An 18,950-nucleotide genomic window follows, 5' to 3' on the forward strand; every position below is an offset into this window, starting at 1 on the left:
CTTTTATCCTTCTACTTGTACTTATAATTTCAATATGATCCTTGCGATTTCAATTGATGTCCTTGAATTTTACTATGTCAGATATTTTAGTCATTTGCATTTAATTTTAACATAAATGTGCACACACGTCACATTCAAAAGTTCACACATTAAAAATCAAAGTAACATGCAAAAGTTCACACATTAAAGATCAAAATGGTTAACTTGATAATGCAGAAGAAATAAATTTGGTCAAACTCATGAATCAAAACAAAAATTCAAGCAAAACATAAGTGCCAAGTAATTTCTTATTTGTTGGCTTAGAATTTGCCAAGTACTTTCCAAATTGCTCAGCGCACTCCTCACTTCAACGGTACAAAAAAATTTATTAAAAAAGAAATATCCAATGCGGTGCGTTGATTTTTGACACCTCAAAACATTAAAAAGTAACAAATTCATATTTAAACCAGGATCCTGCAAAACTTGTTTGCTTAGAAAAGTCGCGGTGGCGCGGGTGCTCAAATCAGGAATTTATATATATAATAGTGCGTGACTCGTTGTACTTCGCTTCGGGGAAACTACACTGTAATGTACTAAATTCTCGGCTCTCTAGGGTTTTTTTGGTTTTCTCTCTCTAATTATTCACAAAGGAGCGGTCAGTCTTCTTCCCCGCTCCTCTTTCGATTTTCTTTCTTCCTTCCCTCGCTCTCTTATTATTTTCCGTCATTCTTTCCTCCAATGCCCATTAATCCTATATTTTCTCTCATCCCAAACAGATCTGTCATCCGGGGCAGTTCAAAAATTCGGATTATTTTGAAATTACAGCTCTGATTTTCAATGCAAGTCCCAGATTCTGACGAAGCTGCCCCCGAAGCCCTCGAAAACCTCAAGGAGCGTGGAGAACCAGAAGTCTCCAATTCGACTGTGCAAGATGGAGATGATGCTGCCACTGCTGAGGACGAGTCGGCAGTTCTCGACATCTCCGGGAAAAGCTTGGACTTTTCGATCAGGGAGAATTTTGACGACGCTGCGGCTTTGTATTTGTACAAAAACGTGTTTAATTTATTGCCCAAGTCTATTGGGGCGCTCAAGCGGTTGAGGACATTGAAGTTTTTTGGGAATGAGATTAATTTGATCCCACCTTTGGGTTCGTCGGAGTTCGGGAGCTTGGTGGGCTTGGAACGCTTGCAAGTGAGGATACCGTCGCCGGAGTTTGGTGGGTTGCCATTTAATAAATTGGAAGGCTTGAAAGAGCTTGAGCTTTCCAAAGTGCCACCGAGGCCTTCCGCGTTGCAGATATTGAGTGAGATTGCTGGGCTCAAGTGTCTCACCAAGCTCTCTGTTTGCCACTTCTTTATCAGGTTCATTGGAATGCTTTACTTTCAAGTATTTGTTTAGTGATATAGACTGCATAAGTAGTGAGATTGTACCTACCGTGATATTTGCCCCTAAAAGCTTACATATTTAGTATTCCAAAATTAGCCCACTTGAAGTTGAGCTCCTAAATGGTTTAAGCATTGTGCATCTAGGCTGGTTAGTGAGCTAGAATAGGTTCTAAATCAGTGAAGCTTGAGCTTCAAGGATCATTACAAGTTAGGCTTGATGAGGGAGTAGGATGACTTAATGATTGCATTAGTGTTTATGCCTAGATGTTTTTTGAGTTTTTCTTAAGAGATAATTTAAAATTTTCTTAATGAACTTTTTTGTGTGAGTGATGGTCTAACATTCTGAAATGTCTGTGTTTGTCTTAATATATGTATGCTTATGGTCATACAATTCAGTTTCCATGAACTCTACGATACACAACTGCTAACAAACACTCATAAAGTAACAGAAAGAAGAGAAATCATTACTTACGGGATGTTAAATTGAGACCTTAAAATTGGGGAAAGAATGTTGATGCACTAGGCGCTGCCATGCAAGTTTACTATACTGGGAACATGAAATCTTTAAGAACATTTGTTGCTTTTATGATATATTTTATGGATCTTGAGGAAAAGAAACATGAAACGTGTCAAAGGTAATTGTGTATTATTTGAAATATGTTATTTCAATTAATGGTGGTCTGCAATTTAGTGATCGATAATGCTGTTGTTAATTATCTCTATGTGGTTAGCTATTGAGTGAAATTCTTGTTTTTATTATGATATAACCATTAATTTGGGTTAGCAATGTTTGTATATTTAGCCGAATGGCCCTCCATTACATCATGGCTATTGGTTTCTTCATTTTTGTATAATGTAAAAAATAGTTACCTTTAACTTGATCCATTTGATGGTGTGTTTCCCGCAGATACCTCCCTCCAGAAATTGGCTGCTTATACAATTTGGAATATCTAGATCTTTCATTCAACAAGATGAAGAGTTTGCCAGCTGAAATTAGTAATTTAAATGCCTTGATATCATTAAAAGTTGCTAACAATAAATTGGTGGAGTTACCTTCGACTTTGTCCTCTCTGCAAAGGTTGGAGATCTTGGACCTGTCAAATAATAGGTTGACATCACTAGGGTTTCTTGAGCTTGACTTGATGCACAACCTCCAGAATTTAAATCTTCAGGTAAGTACATACAACCACAAACAAGGAGTATCATAGTCAAGTATTCTTTTTCAGGTTTTATATTCTTATATAATTCACATTAATCACATTTCAATGTTTAATTCATTGAATTGAGATGTGATTTATTTCCCAAACTTATTCTCTTTAACTTGCTGAAAATCATATTCTGTTGCTTTGCTGCTCTCTTCTGGGTGGCTTTGTTATTTTTTTTGGGTGCCCAACCACCTGAACCTGTTACATAAACTAGCAAAGGAGCTATCTTTGGACAAATGGTAGGCTATCATGTTTCTTGCAACCATGGTGCAACTACCTTTTGAATTCATTTCATTTCTTTGGAAACAGTGTGTATGTGCATTTGTAAAATCATGGTGGACTCCTTGATCTCATTCTTTTCTTGGTTTATTTTCATCTCGCATGTTGGAAATATGTGTTGTATTTATTAATGGATTATTATTATTTTTTCTGTTTCTTTTATCTTTTGAGTTGTATTATGTATATTCTTGATTTCTTTTGGAATTATCATTATTCAGTTTATTCTTTTTTGAACGATATCTGATATGAAAACCTAAATGGTTTGTTGCATGATCTTCTGTGGTTCAGTACAACAAGCTTCTCATGCATTTTCAAATACCTTCATGGATATGCTGCAATTTGGAAGGGAATGGAAAGGACACACTCGATGATGATGATGATTGTAGCAGTTCCTCTGTTGAAATGGATGTTTATGAAACCCCCATTCAGAAGAATGATGAAAGTCTTTCTCGTAGAGGTAAGGCTGTAGAGTTACATCTATACTTTATTTAATCTTCAGTTTTATGTAATCAACTCTCTCTCTCTCTCTCTCTCTCTCTATATATATATATATATATATATATACACACACATATATTATATTGTGATTTGCCTCATATTGTTAATGTTGTGACAGGCTCTCGTCATAGTTCAACAAGCCTAATTATTGGGCATGGGCATCCGTCAAACAGTCGGTGTTGTGCAGCTCGGAAGTCAGGTAGATGGCGGAAGCAAGGGTATCATTTGCAGCAGAGAGCTCGTCAAGAGCGCCTGAACAACAGCAGGAAGTGGAGAGGTATGGATCCTTCCAATTTGTTACAGTTGAAGGAAGATGGAGAATGTAAACCAGGCAACACAGATCGTCCTTCTTCTGAATCTTATCCTGAAGGGGCATCAGATGTTATCAATCTGGATAATGATGATGGTGATAAAGATTCACTCTCTAGGGAAGTTCAAAGTGAAAATGTCCATGAAGATGTTGTATGCCGTAAAGTGAGTTTGAAGAAGGAGCTTGATGTAGGAAATTGCTCATCTGTCAGCATTGACTCTAACACAATAGATAAAAGTGATGAAAAGGATTTCTGTGAGTTTGATGCATCGTCGATCCCCGGTCAAGAGGTTTCTGCTAAGCAAGATGAAGGTACATCGTCTGAAATATCAAAAAGCACAGCTCACCACAAGAGGCCCTTTGATGGGCATCATGATAATCCGAGACAGCTCAAGTATCCAAGATCTAGGGCTGCTGATAGTTCAAATTTATCTCGCAAGTATAGTGAACTTTCATTTTGCAGTACTGAGGACGATCTTTCAGAAGGCTTTTATGATGCAGGACGTGACAGGCCATTTATGCCGCTAGAGGTTTATGAGCAAAATTTCCATCTTGACTCACGCGAAGTTCTTCTTGTGGACAAGGAATGGGATGCAGAGTTGGATTCAATTTTATGTTCTGCCCAAGAATCGGTGTATCGTTTATATTCAGATGGAAATCAAGCTGATGAGCTACAGATTGCGTCATTTCTTGCTCTTTTTGTATCAGATCACTTTGGGGGAACTGATAGGGGTGCTCTTGTTGAATGGGCACGTAAAGCTAATCCTCTTTCAGACTACAGGAAGCCCTTTGTTTGCACTTGCCCAACAGGAAACATGGACTCTATTAGTTTGTCTACTAAACCAATTGCGAAGATTGTTGAAGATATTGGGTTTTCTGATCTTTGTGAGAAATCTCTCCGTTCTCTTAAAGCACGACGAAAGTCCATCATAATTCCCATTGGAACCTTGCAGTTTGGTGTGTGTAGGCATAGAGCATTGCTATTCAAGGTGATTCTTGTGCTAAATTTATTATTTAATATCTGTTTGTACTGATGTCTGTTATTTGCATTGTCTTTTAATTTGTTGTAATCTGATGAAGCTTAATTTTTGTAGTATCTATGTGATCGATTGAAGCCTCGAGTACGTTGTGAGCTTGTTAGGGGTTACTTGGATTTCATGCCACATGCGTGGAATATTATATTAATCAAAAGAGGGTCCTCAGAGATTCGGATGGTAGTTGATGCATGTCGTCCGCTTGATATAAGAGAGGAGACAAATCCAGAATATTATTGCAGGTCAGTATCTCTTGTATGTATGAACCAGTCTTGGTAAATCTCTTCATTGTTGAAGATGCTCTGCATCTGGTGAAATTCTTATTCATGTTATGGGTTACTGTATTGCAATGCCGAACTGATTAATTTCACTTCTGGTTTGATTATCAACTTGTCTATGCTCAGAATCTAGCTCCTTCTGAGTGGAGAACCTTGTATTGCTATGTTGCATTTCAACTCTACTGCTTCTGATTCTGAAATTTTTTTCTTCATTCAGACTGTATCTTGTGCTTTTTTTTTTTTTTTTTTCAAGGACCCTCCCTCCTTCAAATTCCTTTTGGGTCTTGTTTTTTGTCGTGGGTTTTGAACTGTTGTACGCATATTGTCTGCTTGGCTGGTAAACCCATGGTGCAGTTTTTGAAAACAAATTTTTATGTTTACCAAAAATAAGGCATAGCATGTTTATGTCTTGAAGGATATTTGTTACTGAGGTTTTGTGTATTTATCTATATTTTTTGTGGCAGGTATATTCCTCTCAGTAGGACCAAAGTTTCTCCTCCAATTGGTCCTACTTCCTACCCTTCTGTGTCCTCTTGTGGTGAAACTCCAAAAAAATCTGTTACTAAGCTCATCCGGCTCAAATATGGATCAAATGAGGCAGCAGGAAAGGTGTGTATGCTGTTTAATTAGTTGTGACAAGCTCAAAAAAATTGGAGCAATTTTGTGGCCTTATGTAGTTGGTGGTTATGCGGGAAGTTATTTGATAGAGCGTCTAATAATTCCTAGGCTTGTTTGTAGTCATGATAATGATTCTAAATCTGGCTCTCTTTTTTTAAACTTGTACAGTTATGTTGTGAGTCATTTGAAAGTTTTATGTTAACTAACTCTTCTTCTAAGCTTTTAGTTTGGTGGTGGTTGTAGTTTCTGGTTAGGTTGTCTTAATATGCCTGGTTAGGTTTGGTTTGTTTTTTGTTTTTTTTGTATTTTTTTCCAGTCCAATGTTTCTTTGACCATTGAATATTAACCATTTGGTTCTGCTGATGGATGTTGCAGATGCGTACTTTAGAGGTATGTGGGGCTTTAACGGATGAAATTAGGAACTTTGACTACAGTTGCTTAGGAGAAATAAGAATTTTAGGTGCTCTGAAACACCCATGCATAGTAGAAATGTATGGACATCAGATATCATCCAAGTGGGCTCCTTCTGTAGATGGTAGTCATGAGCATCGGATATTGCAATCAATAATTTGGATGGAGGACATAAAGGACGGTTCCTTACAGGTGAATTTTACCGGTTAAATTATCAGGTTTTCTTTTGCTTAGCGTTTTTATATTTTGTTTTAAATCTTTTCATCTCCATCATGTGACAGAGTTTTATACAAAAGCTTTCAAAAGCTGGTGAGAAGCATGTCCCGGCAGAGTTAGCTTTGTGCATAGCTAAAGATGTCGCATGTGCACTAGTGGAGTTGCATTCAAAGCACATAATTCATCGTGACATAAAAAGTGAAAATATTTTGGTTGATTTGGATAAGAAGAGAGCTGATGGAACATCTGTTGTGAAGCTCTGTGATTTTGATAGAGCAGTTCCTCTTCGGTCTTACTTGCATACATGCTGTATCGCCCATATAGGAACACATCAAGCGGATGTTTGTGTTGGAACACCTCGATGGATGGCCCCAGAGGTTTTGCGAGCAATGCATAAACGAAATATTTATGGACTGGTACGTCTTTTACATGCCAAGGATTTTTGTGCTTAAATTAATGAAAAATACTTGGTCTGCTTACAAGATACACTATATTTTGGTTTTCAAATTGACTTTTGTTGCACGAGTGATAAAGTCCATGAATTGCCATTTCAGATATATAGCATTTGCCGCATGTGAAGAATGCTACCACATTACCTTGTACACCATAACTCAATTTTAAATTTAGGAAAACCACAAATTGCACTGCTAGAAATCTATATACCTAAAACATACATGTGTGTTGAAGTTCTAGATGGTTCCAAGTGTTCCAACCTCAATATTGTCGCTTTCTTCTATATTAAATCAGTACAACTTTGCTTTTTTTGCATAGTTTAAGTTTTATTCCTTTATTGTTACAGGAAGTTGATATCTGGTCCTTTGGGTGCCTGCTGTTGGAAATGTTGACTTTGCAAATTCCTTATGCGGGAGTATCTGAAATGGAGATTAATGAACTTCTGACGGTACTAATCTTCTCTCTCTCTCTCTCTCTCTCTCTCTCTCTCTCTCTCTCTCTCTCTCTCTGTTATGAAGACTTTTGTATGGTTTGTTAGAGAATGTGAAATATGAAAATATGACTAAATAGAGGGACTGGTTTTGAGGGGTCCATACTTTCAGTAATTGTTGAAACTGAAGTTGGAATCTTTTAGTCAGTGAAGTGAGAAAGGGAATATCTTAATCCTTATTTGTTTATTCCATAGCTCCATGAGTTTGTTTGGCATTAGGACCCTAAGGTTGCTGCAGTAGAGCCCTTGTAAGGGGTTGCTAGAGTACTTTTCCTTCGGATGATGGTTGATAAATTGATATACAGCCTTCAATCGTGCATCTAGATTGTGTTAGCTAATTGTTTTAGGTTACATTTGTTTATATTCTAATGAGATTTTAAGGTTGAACATTTCCTTATCTCTGAAGTAATTCTGCTTATTGTTTGTTGCATACAGATGGGAAAACGGCCAAAGTTGACAGAGGAGTTGGAGGCATTTCGGTCATTGGACGAGCCAATAATGACTCAAGCTGGTGCAGAGCTTAACGGAACAGAGGCCGACTTAGACACACTGAGGTTTCTTGTTGACTTGTTCTACCAGTGTACTGAGGAGAATCCACAGAATCGTCCGACAGCTGACAACCTTTACGAATTGTTACTCAAACACAGCAGCTCTCCTCCAAAATCAAGAACTTAGAAATACTAGATTGAACTTTTAGGCAATAATATTCTATAGAGAACTCCAAATTTTGTAGCCCCAATGATGTATTTTTGCTGTGTCAGGCTAGGCAGCTATGTTGTATTATTATGTCTCCTGTAAGGTCTGTAATCTAATTGGAGATTTGTAATTTTTATTGGTGGTAGTTTTTGACGCTTCGTTATCCATGTATTATTTTGAGACTCTTAAGTTGGCCAGGTAAATCATAAATAGCTCTCCAAATTCTGATTATGCAGATTTGGAATTTGGTTATATACATGTACGCAAAAACTTATAATTATCAAAATCATAGAATAAGGGTTTAATATTATCTTTGTTGGGTAATTTATTTTAAAGCCCCAGTTTTAAATTATTTTCTGTGTAAAGTCCTGTTATTCGTTTGCCTTCGGTTGAGAAATCAAATTGAAAATATAAAGATATATGGAGTCGAGTATCTTATTTTACCCCTTCATATAAGCGGATGTCATACCTAGAAAGTGAAAAGTAAAATGAATTTTTTTTAGGTTTCTAAATCAAAATTATAGAGGATTGAGGATCTAATTCAATGTGACCAAAATGATTTGATGGATTTTCTAAAATTAAATTGTAAACTAAACAATAATTAGTTGCCCTCTTATCCCTTATTTTGTTATTACAAAAGTTCCAAATCCACTTTTAATTTTGGAAATGGAAAAGAAAGCAAGATAAAAAAGTGTACTAATGAAAAATAGTTTTTCTTGGCCAAAATTAATAGGTAAACAAATATTTGTATTAATTATCAGAGGAAATAGTTGTGAATGTAAAAAATAATTTTATTTGCAGGTGTTTTTAGCAAACAAATATTTTGTATCAATTATGTGGTGGAAGCAATGTTCGAAAATAGGTCTAGCTCCTAGAGGAGTAATTGGAACTTAGGCGTTTCTTTCTTTCTTTTATAATTATTTCCAAACTTATGCAAAACAAAAGGATATATACATTATACAGTACCATAATTGATATAAAGCATACAAAGAAAAATACTTGAAATGAAAGGCTAGGCCTCCAAGCCTAAGTTTCCTTTAAATCCAGGGAAAAAAAAATTATATATATATAATAATAATAAAAAGACCCAGTTTCTATCTCCTGGGAGGTATCTTTGGCCTCCCTGTGATTTGTTTGTATTGCTCTGGGGTTCTCCCCTTCCTTGTATGCTTCTTCTTGCAACTTCCTGTTTGGTGCTGCTGGAGCCTTCTCTGGCTTTTAATGAAGTATTATTCAGACCAAAAAAAAAAAAAAAAAATCCAACCCCTGAAAATCCACGAAACTTCCGCCGATATAGCACTTCGATTTTTCTCCTTCCCGTTCCACTCACAGTTGATAAACTCAAAGAGCTCCTCAGGCGAAGCAATGGCGGTGCCTCTCTTCAACCTCGCCCCCAATCTTACCGACTCTGAGTCTGATTCTTTGGCCCTCCCTCTCATCCTCAAATATAAATTCATTATTCGCTGGGACGATGACTTTCGGCGAGCAAAACACATTTCCGGCCTCGACCAAGCCTTTCAGGCCGGCATCTCTGCAGAAATGTATCCAGTGGTTCAGCGAGCCCAGACTCAGGGGAGGAGCGAGGAGCGTCGTTTTGGCCACCAACCAAGGTTGTAAAGTAGCTCTGAGAGTATCAGTTCATGCTAATAATGGTGTGCCAGCTTGCTTTTCACTTCTCATGTGTGAAAATTTGTTCTGATATTACAGGTTACGGGACCGTCTGGGCAGATGACTTGGATACGAGATGGCCCCAAGTGTTTGAATGCTAAGAATATCACCGAGGCCATTGACGGCAGGTTTGCTCAAGCAAATAGTTTGTAATTTTGCTTCTGTTTAAACGCTTCGTGTTATGCTGTGCTGAGTGATGAGTTATGTAATGCTTAAATGCAGCTTAAGGCGATTGCAGACACATTACATTGATCTTTATCAGATTCACTGGCCTGATCCTTCCTTTTAGTGTTTTGGGATTTTGCTTTCACATTACTCTAAATTTGCAGATTGACATGAATTTGACAATGGGTGTATGCTTGATGTAAATTTAAATTTCATTGCTTTCACATTATTTTTTCCCCAACTATATATGTTTACAACTCCATAATTTGCTTGCCTTCACCCAGGCTTGTCTTGCTTTTCCCACTTTGTGCCTACATAAACACAATCCCTGTTAGTAAGACTTGAAATGATTAATGACTGTTTTTGTAGCTATGTTCCCATGTTTGGAGAAATTGAGTATGATCCAACCCGACAGTTCTGTTCGATTCCTATAGACGAACAACTTGATGCTCTTGGAAGAGCTGTTTATTCTGGTAAGGTTAGTTTCATACTGTTGCCTTTCTTCCCCTTTCTTTGATAAGTCATTTAGTTTGGTGACTTTTTCCTTTATTTTGCAATGTTTTAAGAGCATAAAATTCCCATGTGAATTGAAAGGAAATTTTTGTTTTGTAGAGTAAATATGTTGGTCTCAGTAACGAAACACCATATGGGGTGATGAAGTTTGTTCAGGTAGCTGAAAGGAGCACTCGCCATCCAAAGATTGTCTCTGGGTAGGTTGTCTATTTGATCATTGCACTCTCAGTTAAATGCTTACTGTATTGTTGTTGCTGATTTTTGGACTAATGCACTTGCTCTGTCAAACTTTTGATTCTGGGTTGGCTGAATGCTGTCATCATGAGAGGTATTAAAGTATTGGTTTTCAGAAAAAGTGAATAGCTGAACAGTTAATTATTTCATCCGGTATGAAATGATAGGGAAAGCTTGCTTGATTTGTGCATGCCAATTTCTTGATGAAGTTGAAGTTATGTTACTTTTCCTATCCTGTCCTGAACAGTTCTTGAAGAAATTCAATTGAATATTCTTGCTAATTAGTAGCTTGAATAATATAAAATGAGTAAGTGGAATTAAAATTCCAATAGAGAACATGAGAGTCACTTTTGGGGAGGGCTTCTTATCTCAACATGCATTTTGGGTTTTCATTTTGAATGGCTTTCAAACATGGGTAAGCCATTGAATAAACCTTATTCATGTGAGTTTCTGAGTCAGTTATTTTGAGTGGTAAAATGATCGATTTAATTATATTATTTATAAATGAGTTGCAGCCACTTCATGTAATACTAATAATTTTCTGTTGGGCTATTGAATGTTTTAGGATCAGTTTATTAGCCTACAGCCCCCTTGCAATGGGTATACTCTCTGGGAAGTATTTTTTGCCTGATGGGCGTCCTGCAGATGCTCGGTTGAATCTTTTTAGAGGTCAATTTTAAAATTGTTCATCTCATCTTTTGATATGTAGGAACTTTCTGCACTCTTATGTGGTGATTTTGTTTCAATTGGGCTGTCATGTTTCTCTTTGCAGGGAAATATTTGGAAGGGGAACCCAGATACAACCTGTCCGATCACATCATAAGAGCAGCAGCCATGGTACGGATATTCTTCTGTTCACTTTGTTAGGCCAATTGAAAGATTACTGAATCTAAGGTTTATTAGAACTTTGAATTCAAGTTAGCACAAATGCCTTTTGAAAACTTTGATAAAAATCTGGCCTCTGGGTGAGAAAATGATAGTCATACCTTTTCACTGGTTTTGTTTCAATGTCATGTTTACGTCTTATTGGTATGATGCCCAGTGGTTATTAATATTTTTTTAAAAGGCAATATAAACTTTTAATTAAGTGTATGCATGCACGCTTGGGTTGGATGTGTGGGTATATACAAGCATGTGTTTCTGCATCTGTGCCATAGCAGTTCATGAATGTCTGCAGTACTCCTTGTTCTAAAAGGAAAATTATTTTGAATATTATCTCTAGTTCCAGCATTTGATCTCTTTACTGCATGTTGTATTTATCGAATACTGATTTACTAATCTGCTTTTATTTCCATTCACAGGAATACATTGATATTGCAGGGAATTACAGTGTTCATCCAGTATCTCTTGCAATAGGTTCGACACCTCTCCCTCCAATTCTTTATAGTTTCTTCATGTTCTTGTCCACGTTAGGACTGTGGTTTGGAGACTTAATGTTAGAAAATGAATAGTCACCCGTTTGCTTGTTCCTCTTTCCCTTTTTCTCAAAACGTACTTTTTTTTTTCTTAATAATGTTAGATTTATAAGTCTTGAGTGCTAACTAAGCAAAATTACATGAATAAAATTGCTAAAATTGAAATGACGGGACGGAAACAGAAAATGTACCAAACCACAAAACCCAAAATGTAAGTTGGGATACATTTTATGCGAAAAGTTCCACTCTAGCCAATTTAGCTAAAAACAAAAAGAAACTACTTTAAAAAGAGATAACAAGAAGAATCGAATTGTTCTATGGCATATTCAGCTAGCTGTGCGTAACAATGAGGAGTTGAGCAAGCTTTTGGGGACTGTTACTATTGCTAATGGCGGTGTTTTGTGAAACATTTATTAGACTCTGTTGCCGAAGAAGATTGGTAAAGGGAAAGGAGACATTAGATTTGCGTCTTAAGAATTTCAGAGTTGCTTGTTAAAATTTGGGGACGATTTGTTGTAAACACAAACTTTAGGAATTTTGGCTGAATGCAGAATTGTAATGATAATTTTGGTTTGGTAATTATCTCTTTGCGGAGTGAGATTGACTGGCGTTTTGTATGAGATTTGTGGTACTTATTTCTACGTATACATACAAGCATTTTCAATCTGCTATCCATTTTCAAGTTAATTAAATTAAAAGTTTAGCTCCATAGCCGCCAATAGGATCATTTGCAAAATACTATATTCTAGATATAAAAAGGGTCTCTTGTCGTTAATTATCATACTGCGTTATGCTTGGGCCTACTTTGTTGGTTTTGGGCTTCAGGCTATGTCCTGGGTTTCAACCCCAAAAAGACAAACACAACAGTGCAAATTACTTGACACAATCTCATCAGCCAACTGGGTTTAGTCAGTCTTGATTTGCAGATCAGTTGTTTTAGGTTCTATCTATTTTTTATGGCATCTTAGCGGTGTGTATAAGAAAACTCACCTCCTTTTCTTGACTTTGACCCAAAAAAGAAAAAGAAAAAAAAGAGAATCCCATCACGGCCACAGAATAAATACATATATAGAAGATTAAACCACAATAGGGTTGAAACTATTGAGTCACTACTTTTTCCTAACGAGTAAAACATTTTATATAAAAGATAATTATTGTTAAATTGAATATATATTCACATAATTCAAGAGACAGTATACTTTTCCCCAAACACCATGGTCAACTGATAGCCGGAAGAAGCAGAATTTTCTATTTTTTTTTACAAGGCACACTGTTAATACACATGGTGTGGGAAAGTTAATCAATTTCATATTGCCCTTTGGCAAAGATTAAAAAAAAAACAATATATGTATGTATATATTTACCCAAAATAAAAAAAAGGCTAGTTATTGCCTGCCTGTTCCTAGAATAGTTACCAACCACCACCCCCTTCATGAAAAACAGTGGGAGTAACATGGGCTATTCCTAATTGATCTCTAAAAGGAAAAAGTTAAAAAAATATAAATAAAAAGCCACCGTTCCACTTGTCTTGTGTTTTGACTTGGTGTGCCACATGCATGCAGCAAGTGCAGTAATAATTAAACATCTTCTCCCAAAAGAAAAAAGTGCCAATGAGCATGGGGGGGAGACAGATCATAATAAAAGCTTATACAAACTACAGACATTAAACAATTAGGATTAGCAAATATGGGTTAGATAAGTTGACTAAGAAAGTGTGTTCGTCCATTAGTTGATCAAGACAGTGTGTCCGTCTATTGAACTCGAGTTCAAACCTAATTTTTCAGTCTATATTACCCTTTGGCCCTCAGCCTTTTGGAACAGTAGCAATTATATTAGTTTAAAATGTTTAATGGGCTGGGGCTGGTGCTGATGCTGATGCAGTGTTCTGCTTTATCCATCAACTGCACTGTTGTAGTTGCCTTTTGGATAAACATAAACCACTCTAAATTATAATTCTGAATTCTAAAATAAGGTGACAGCGAGACGGCAATTAGTAAATGTAATTGCCCTTCCTTCTCCCTCCTTGCCGCCAGCCTCACAGCTCACTGGGCAGGCACCAGCAGCAGGCATATCTACTACCAGAGCAGAGCTAGCAACAGGACAGGACCTGGACCACCCTAGTCTCTAGTCTCTAGTCTCTCCAGCCAACTCTGCCTGTCATCCTGCAAAAGAGGGACCAGATTTCTTAATAACCTAGCCCTTTATAGCCCTTAACTCTTAGGGAACACACCCCAAAGGAAATTATAAAATCCATCTCTCTCTCTCTCTCTCAAGTTCAAGTTTAGTACTGTATATATCAGTGGCAGTAGGAGGGCATGTGATTAGTGATGAGCAACCAAAACCCTTATGATCCATCATCTCTAACCCACGTTCTGATTTAAAGTACCTATTTTCATCAGGAACACTTATATAGATATATATGTTCATTGTACAAAAACTAATGTCAACCACATCGCATGCAATTTAAGGTAATGGAAAATTGAAAGGTTGCCTTTATGTTTTTTTACCTGAATTCGTGGGTTTTGTTACTTTGTACATATTACTTTTACTGTTTTTGTTCTCTTTTACTTGTTTTTTTCTTCCACTTGGGGGGAGTGTAATTGCAGTACACTGGTGTACAAGCTAGTGAAAGTGAAAAATTTGAGCTCCATTTTGGTCAGCAGTTGGAGTAATATTGGACCACCATATTAGCAATGGCATATAAAGTTTCAAGTTTCCCATTAAGGGCAGAATTCATATTTCTAGTATTTTACCACATTCTCAGAGCAACCTCATCAAATGGGTAGGTAGGAGTTGCTTATAGGCTTAGGCTAAATTACTCCCACCACCTGCCTCTACACATTGTAAAATGAATTCAACTAAGCTTATGGCCCCGCACCATAATATAGCAGCAGATTCAGAAGGGGGGAGGGTGGAGAGGCTTATAATGATTCAATGTTTGGGCTTTAGATCACACATCATTACACCAACAAACAATTCGCAAAGTTTATATATATATTAATGTCAAGTAAATATGTTTATAAGGTAGTGTGTCCGCCCCTTTGTATATAAGTTTAATATCTCTCTTTCCATACATTAGAGTAGTTTAGAATATCGTATTGTCAAATAATATCTGACTGTAAGAATAAAAACCCTAAAATTAGATAAGAATTGATTGCATTCTTTAATTTCGCGCCGACCAAATAACTAGGCACACCATAATTTTTGTAGCCTGGATCTGGCTAGGGATGTCAGTCATGTACAAAGGGCATATGCATCATGCTACAATCTTGCTAACATCATCACCCCAGAAACATTCCACATTATGATGAAATCTAAGAAAATCAACAGTGAAACTTTTAACAGTGGTAACCAACCATCGAGTGGGTAAGTGTAAATTATTGCATTCGTATATATGCCTGCCATCAGCATTAAAATTCCAATCATGTAAATCAAGGTTCTTTTTTCTTTTCTTTTTGGAGTGAAAAATTAATGTAGCATATTCCAAGCAGAAATATATAATGGAAGTGCCAACCATGGCCTTTTGAAAACAATTTTGAACGTTGTTCATTAAACTGGCTCGATCCGCAAATCTGGTGGTAGTCCATATACAGATTGATCATTTGCCTAATTGATTCTTGCTAATTTAACTATATTAACTAGATTCCATTCTACTAATCAACTAGCACTTTCGTCTAGTGATATTTCTCTTTCTAAGATTTGGATACACAAGACAAGGAGTGTTTAATATTTTAATGTTGGGCTATTTTTTATCAATATAATGAGACAATATCTAAAATATCAACAGTCTTGACTTCATATCAAAATGATATCGCTATAATGGGTCTTTTTGAGAACCATTCTATAGTCAAAGTATTATTTGAGAGTTTTAGTGTAGTTTTTGTCCACTTTAGTTTTGGTTTTAGCATTGTAGTTTGTTGCACTCTTGGGATTGGTTTTTTTTTTTTTTTTTAATACTTTCACCACATTTGTATACTACATTCTCATACCACCTTATGTGGCAGATGATGTGTACAACTACATCAATTAAAACTAATTTAACATTTTCTTTTATTTTATGATTTATTGATACTTTTTAATTGATGTAGTTGTACACCTCATTTGCTGTATAAGGTGGTATGAGAATGTGGTAAGAATAACATTATTCTTTTTTCTTTTTCTTTTTTTAAGAAATTATGGGATTGCATTCATAATTCAATTAAAAGAGCCACTAGCTACAAAGGGCCAAAACAAAGTAGCCATAAAGAGCTAATACAAAATAGCCACAAAGGGCCATTACAATAACGGAGCAATCTAACATCAAAATTAAGACAATATGGTATGCCTACACTAACGATCACGCATGATCGAAAAAACTCTGGCATAGGCATCCTAACTAAGATTGCAAACTTAAAACAATCAAATAAAATAAAGCTTGAAAAAACCTAAGCAATAACAATACAAATAAAACTATCACAAAAGAGAGGTGGAAAACTCTCACAAAAGGATAGGTGAAAACTACATAGACTCAAAGGGTCTCTGCGATAATTCTAAACATAAAGAAACTGCAAAAAGGATGGTGGTGGAGATCCGATGTCATAACGCAACCGCCTATGATGGGTGGAGGAAAATCATAACAAAACGAAAACAAATGGGGGAAACCTTCCATCTATGAAAATGGGGAAAGAGAGGAGAAGGGAGGAAGAGAGAAGGCGAGAGGGGAGGAAGAGATGAGTGAAGAGGAGAGGAAGAACAATGGCTTCCTCTCCCCTCAAAGTGAAAATTTTTGGGAGAAAGAGGACTTGGAATTAGTATTTTAGATGTCATGTTTATGTCTTTAATTGTAATATTGCAGTTTATCTGAAGAAGTTTCTCTTTAATTAAAAAAAAATTTATTTGAGAGTTTCTCCCTATTTTCTTTCTCATTACTTCTAAGATGGTAACAACACAAATCTATGGTATTTTTAGTCAGAATTAACATAAGGATGCAGTAATGCTCACTTTATTGTCAATAACGATTGTATTTCGAATTTCAATATAATGATGATGATGTTATTATATATTTTTCTTCTTCATTTTTTTTCAAACAATTAATATATCTATCTAATTTATTTGGATAAGCACAATATGTCAAAATGCATGTTGCTCACTTATCTTACTCCAGTACGATCGTGTCATGCTAATTAAGAACATGATCAATTGCATGTTGCACTGAGTGATTGAAACCAGGGACGAATCCAAGATTTTAAAACTCTGTGGGCTAAATTTACTTTATGTACGCAAGAAATTTCAGTAGTGAGGGCCATATCACACCAAGTTGGACTTTACAACACGTGTGAGAGAAAAAAGAGATACATAGAATAAAAAAATGGAGAAAAAAAGGAAAAACAAAAAGAGAAATGCGGAAAAACAAAAAGAAATAGGAAGAAGATAGAGAGAAATGAAGAAAATAAGAAAAAGAGAGAACATGGGTATTGATTTTTTTAATGCATGGGATAGAGAGAGAGAGAGAGAGAGAGACTACATGGATATTGACAACTAAAAAAGAGGCATGGGCTATAACCCATACAGCCCAATAGCTAGATTCGTCCCTGAAACTAACCACGCGAACAATTTATATTGAGTGGCATGGAGTATATTATGCTAGAAATTAGAGCATAAACTTTAAAGTCAAGCGGCCCAAGAGTTGAGGCTCGACTTCAAAATCCCAACTTGGGATTATATACACTCTCAACAAAAGCTAGTTCCACCCCCAATGAAAACCAATAAGTTATGTGAAATCAAGGTAAGAAGATTATACTAGCTAGGCAACGGGGATTCATGTAAGGGCTTGATACTCTCTCCCCTCAAAGTTGCAACAACACACATTGCATACTGTATCAGTGGCCCTGTGAATGTGGAGAATATGTTAGGTACCAGTTAGGAGTGGACGACCTTATATATACAGTATACTAGGAATTTTGAAATATTCAGTAATTAGAGTCACAGTATATATATACATATATAAAAACCAAGGAATATATTCCAGCCTGTGTATATATATTATGCTTGTTTAATTAGTTAATTAACAAGAAAATGAAATATGGGTTCTTAAATAATAATAAAAAATTGAAATGAGCATCCTCGATCTTTTTAGCCTTATTCAGTCTTGTAATTAAGGACTTATGCTCTCGCCTTGTTAGGCACCTTGGTCTAATGATGTCCCAGGTTTGGCTAGGACAAGGTCTATCAATTCCCTTGTAGTTTGAGTGTTTTGGTTTGGCTAGCTTCGGCCTCCTATGTACCCCAAAAAGGGAAAGAAAGAAAGAAAAAAAAAAACCTAACTTGTGCTATTCATAAGCTTTATTGCGAAGGGTGTGGTGTGGTTGCATATATTGGATTCATCATCACACCTAGTGTTTAAAAAACAAAAGGGACGACATTTTTAAATTTTAAACAACAATAACTTTATATATATATAACAAACAAGTAGTCATTTTCCCAAATGTCGTCATCAGATTTCTTTTTCTTTTTTTTTCTTTTTTTTTTCTTAATGATATATATATTTTCTTTCTTTCTTTATTTTGAAGGGTATCAAATGTTTCCAATAACTAGTATAGTGCAGCTGGCATCAATCAGATGCACACAGCTACCAAAAATTCAAGAAATGGAAATTTTTGCAAAGGAAGGCTATTATCAATGGATTAAGAAAAAAGATGCTTGAATGGAATGGAAATATTGAATGCACATTGGAGAGAGAGCGAGAGAGAGACGTAATAAGAGATCATTTTCTTGGGTTGAGATGCTTTCTTCTTTCATCTTTATGTGTGAAACACTATGTAATATCTATGTAATTGTAAGATAACCATGCAAAATGGTCCCAAAATTTGAACAAACAAACACACTCATCTCTCCTTTCTTTCTTTTTTCCTTTGGTTCTCATGGTTTGATGCTTTCCTTTGTTGTTGTTGCAGCTGCTGCTGCTTGTGAGAGAGAGAGATAGAGATGTGAATTTAGGGTCCCCCACATGCCTGAGGCCCCAACCTAAAAGTCATATTAATGTAAATGCACACATATAAGGAAACACTCACTAATCTGTCTGCAGCAAACTGCATGGGGGGTAGTCTTGGCGTGATAATATTCAA

General features: G+C 36.1%; 2 protein-coding genes across 8 annotated transcripts; both read left to right on the forward strand.

The window, feature by feature from the left end:
* Window positions 1-495: 495 nt before the first annotated feature.
* LOC103323976 (Leucine-rich repeat protein kinase family protein) lies at window positions 496-8,162 on the forward strand. The gene is made up of 11 exons (XM_008226005.3): window positions 496-634; window positions 756-1,340; window positions 2,272-2,536; window positions 3,137-3,305; window positions 3,465-4,645; window positions 4,751-4,932; window positions 5,433-5,577; window positions 5,962-6,189; window positions 6,279-6,629; window positions 7,013-7,114; window positions 7,592-8,162. The coding sequence occupies exons 2-11, from the start codon at window positions 817-819 to the stop codon at window positions 7,829-7,831; spliced, it is 3,387 nt and encodes a 1,128-aa protein (XP_008224227.2). The 5' UTR covers window positions 496-634; window positions 756-816; the 3' UTR covers window positions 7,832-8,162.
* A 702-nt stretch (window positions 8,163-8,864) lies between these two features.
* Window positions 8,865-12,445, forward strand: LOC103323975 (uncharacterized). Of its 7 annotated transcripts, none has more exons than XM_089046977.1 (8): window positions 8,876-9,462; window positions 9,560-9,648; window positions 10,055-10,163; window positions 10,298-10,395; window positions 10,998-11,101; window positions 11,205-11,269; window positions 11,734-11,788; window positions 12,265-12,445. In XM_089046977.1, the coding sequence occupies exons 2-8, from the start codon at window positions 9,581-9,583 to the stop codon at window positions 12,288-12,290; spliced, it is 525 nt and encodes a 174-aa protein (XP_088903103.1). In that variant the 5' UTR covers window positions 8,876-9,462; window positions 9,560-9,580; the 3' UTR covers window positions 12,291-12,445. The 7 variants fall into 7 exon arrangements, with proteins under 7 accessions (XP_088903107.1, XP_088903105.1, XP_088903102.1 ...); XM_089046978.1 differs by having other exon boundaries at window positions 8,878-9,462; window positions 12,178-12,445; XM_089046976.1 differs by having other exon boundaries at window positions 8,875-9,462; window positions 11,004-11,101; window positions 11,734-12,445.
* The last annotated feature ends 6,505 nt before the right edge of the window (window positions 12,446-18,950 follow it).

The sequence above is a fragment of the Prunus mume genome, linkage group LG2 (assembly GCF_029339155.1).
Source record: "Prunus mume cultivar Tortuosa linkage group LG2, ASM2933915v1, whole genome shotgun sequence".
Lineage (NCBI taxonomy): Eukaryota > Viridiplantae > Streptophyta > Magnoliopsida > Rosales > Rosaceae > Prunus > Prunus mume.

Coding starts and splice junctions, on each gene's coding strand:
- LOC103323975 (XM_016791940.2), top strand. CDS start 9,581: ATGACTTGGATACGAGATGGCCCCAAGTGTTTGAATGCTAAGAATATC. Junction 9,649..10,054: donor ACCGAGGCCATTGACGGCAG/GTTTGCTCAAGC, acceptor CTGTTTTTGTAG/CTATGTTCCCATGTTTGGAG. Junction 10,164..10,297: donor GAGCTGTTTATTCTGGTAAG/GTTAGTTTCATA, acceptor TTTGTTTTGTAG/AGTAAATATGTTGGTCTCAG.
- LOC103323976 (XM_008226005.3), top strand. CDS start 817: ATGCAAGTCCCAGATTCTGACGAAGCTGCCCCCGAAGCCCTCGAAAAC. Junction 4,933..5,432: donor AATCCAGAATATTATTGCAG/GTCAGTATCTCT, acceptor TTTTTGTGGCAG/GTATATTCCTCTCAGTAGGA. Junction 6,630..7,012: donor AACGAAATATTTATGGACTG/GTACGTCTTTTA, acceptor TTATTGTTACAG/GAAGTTGATATCTGGTCCTT.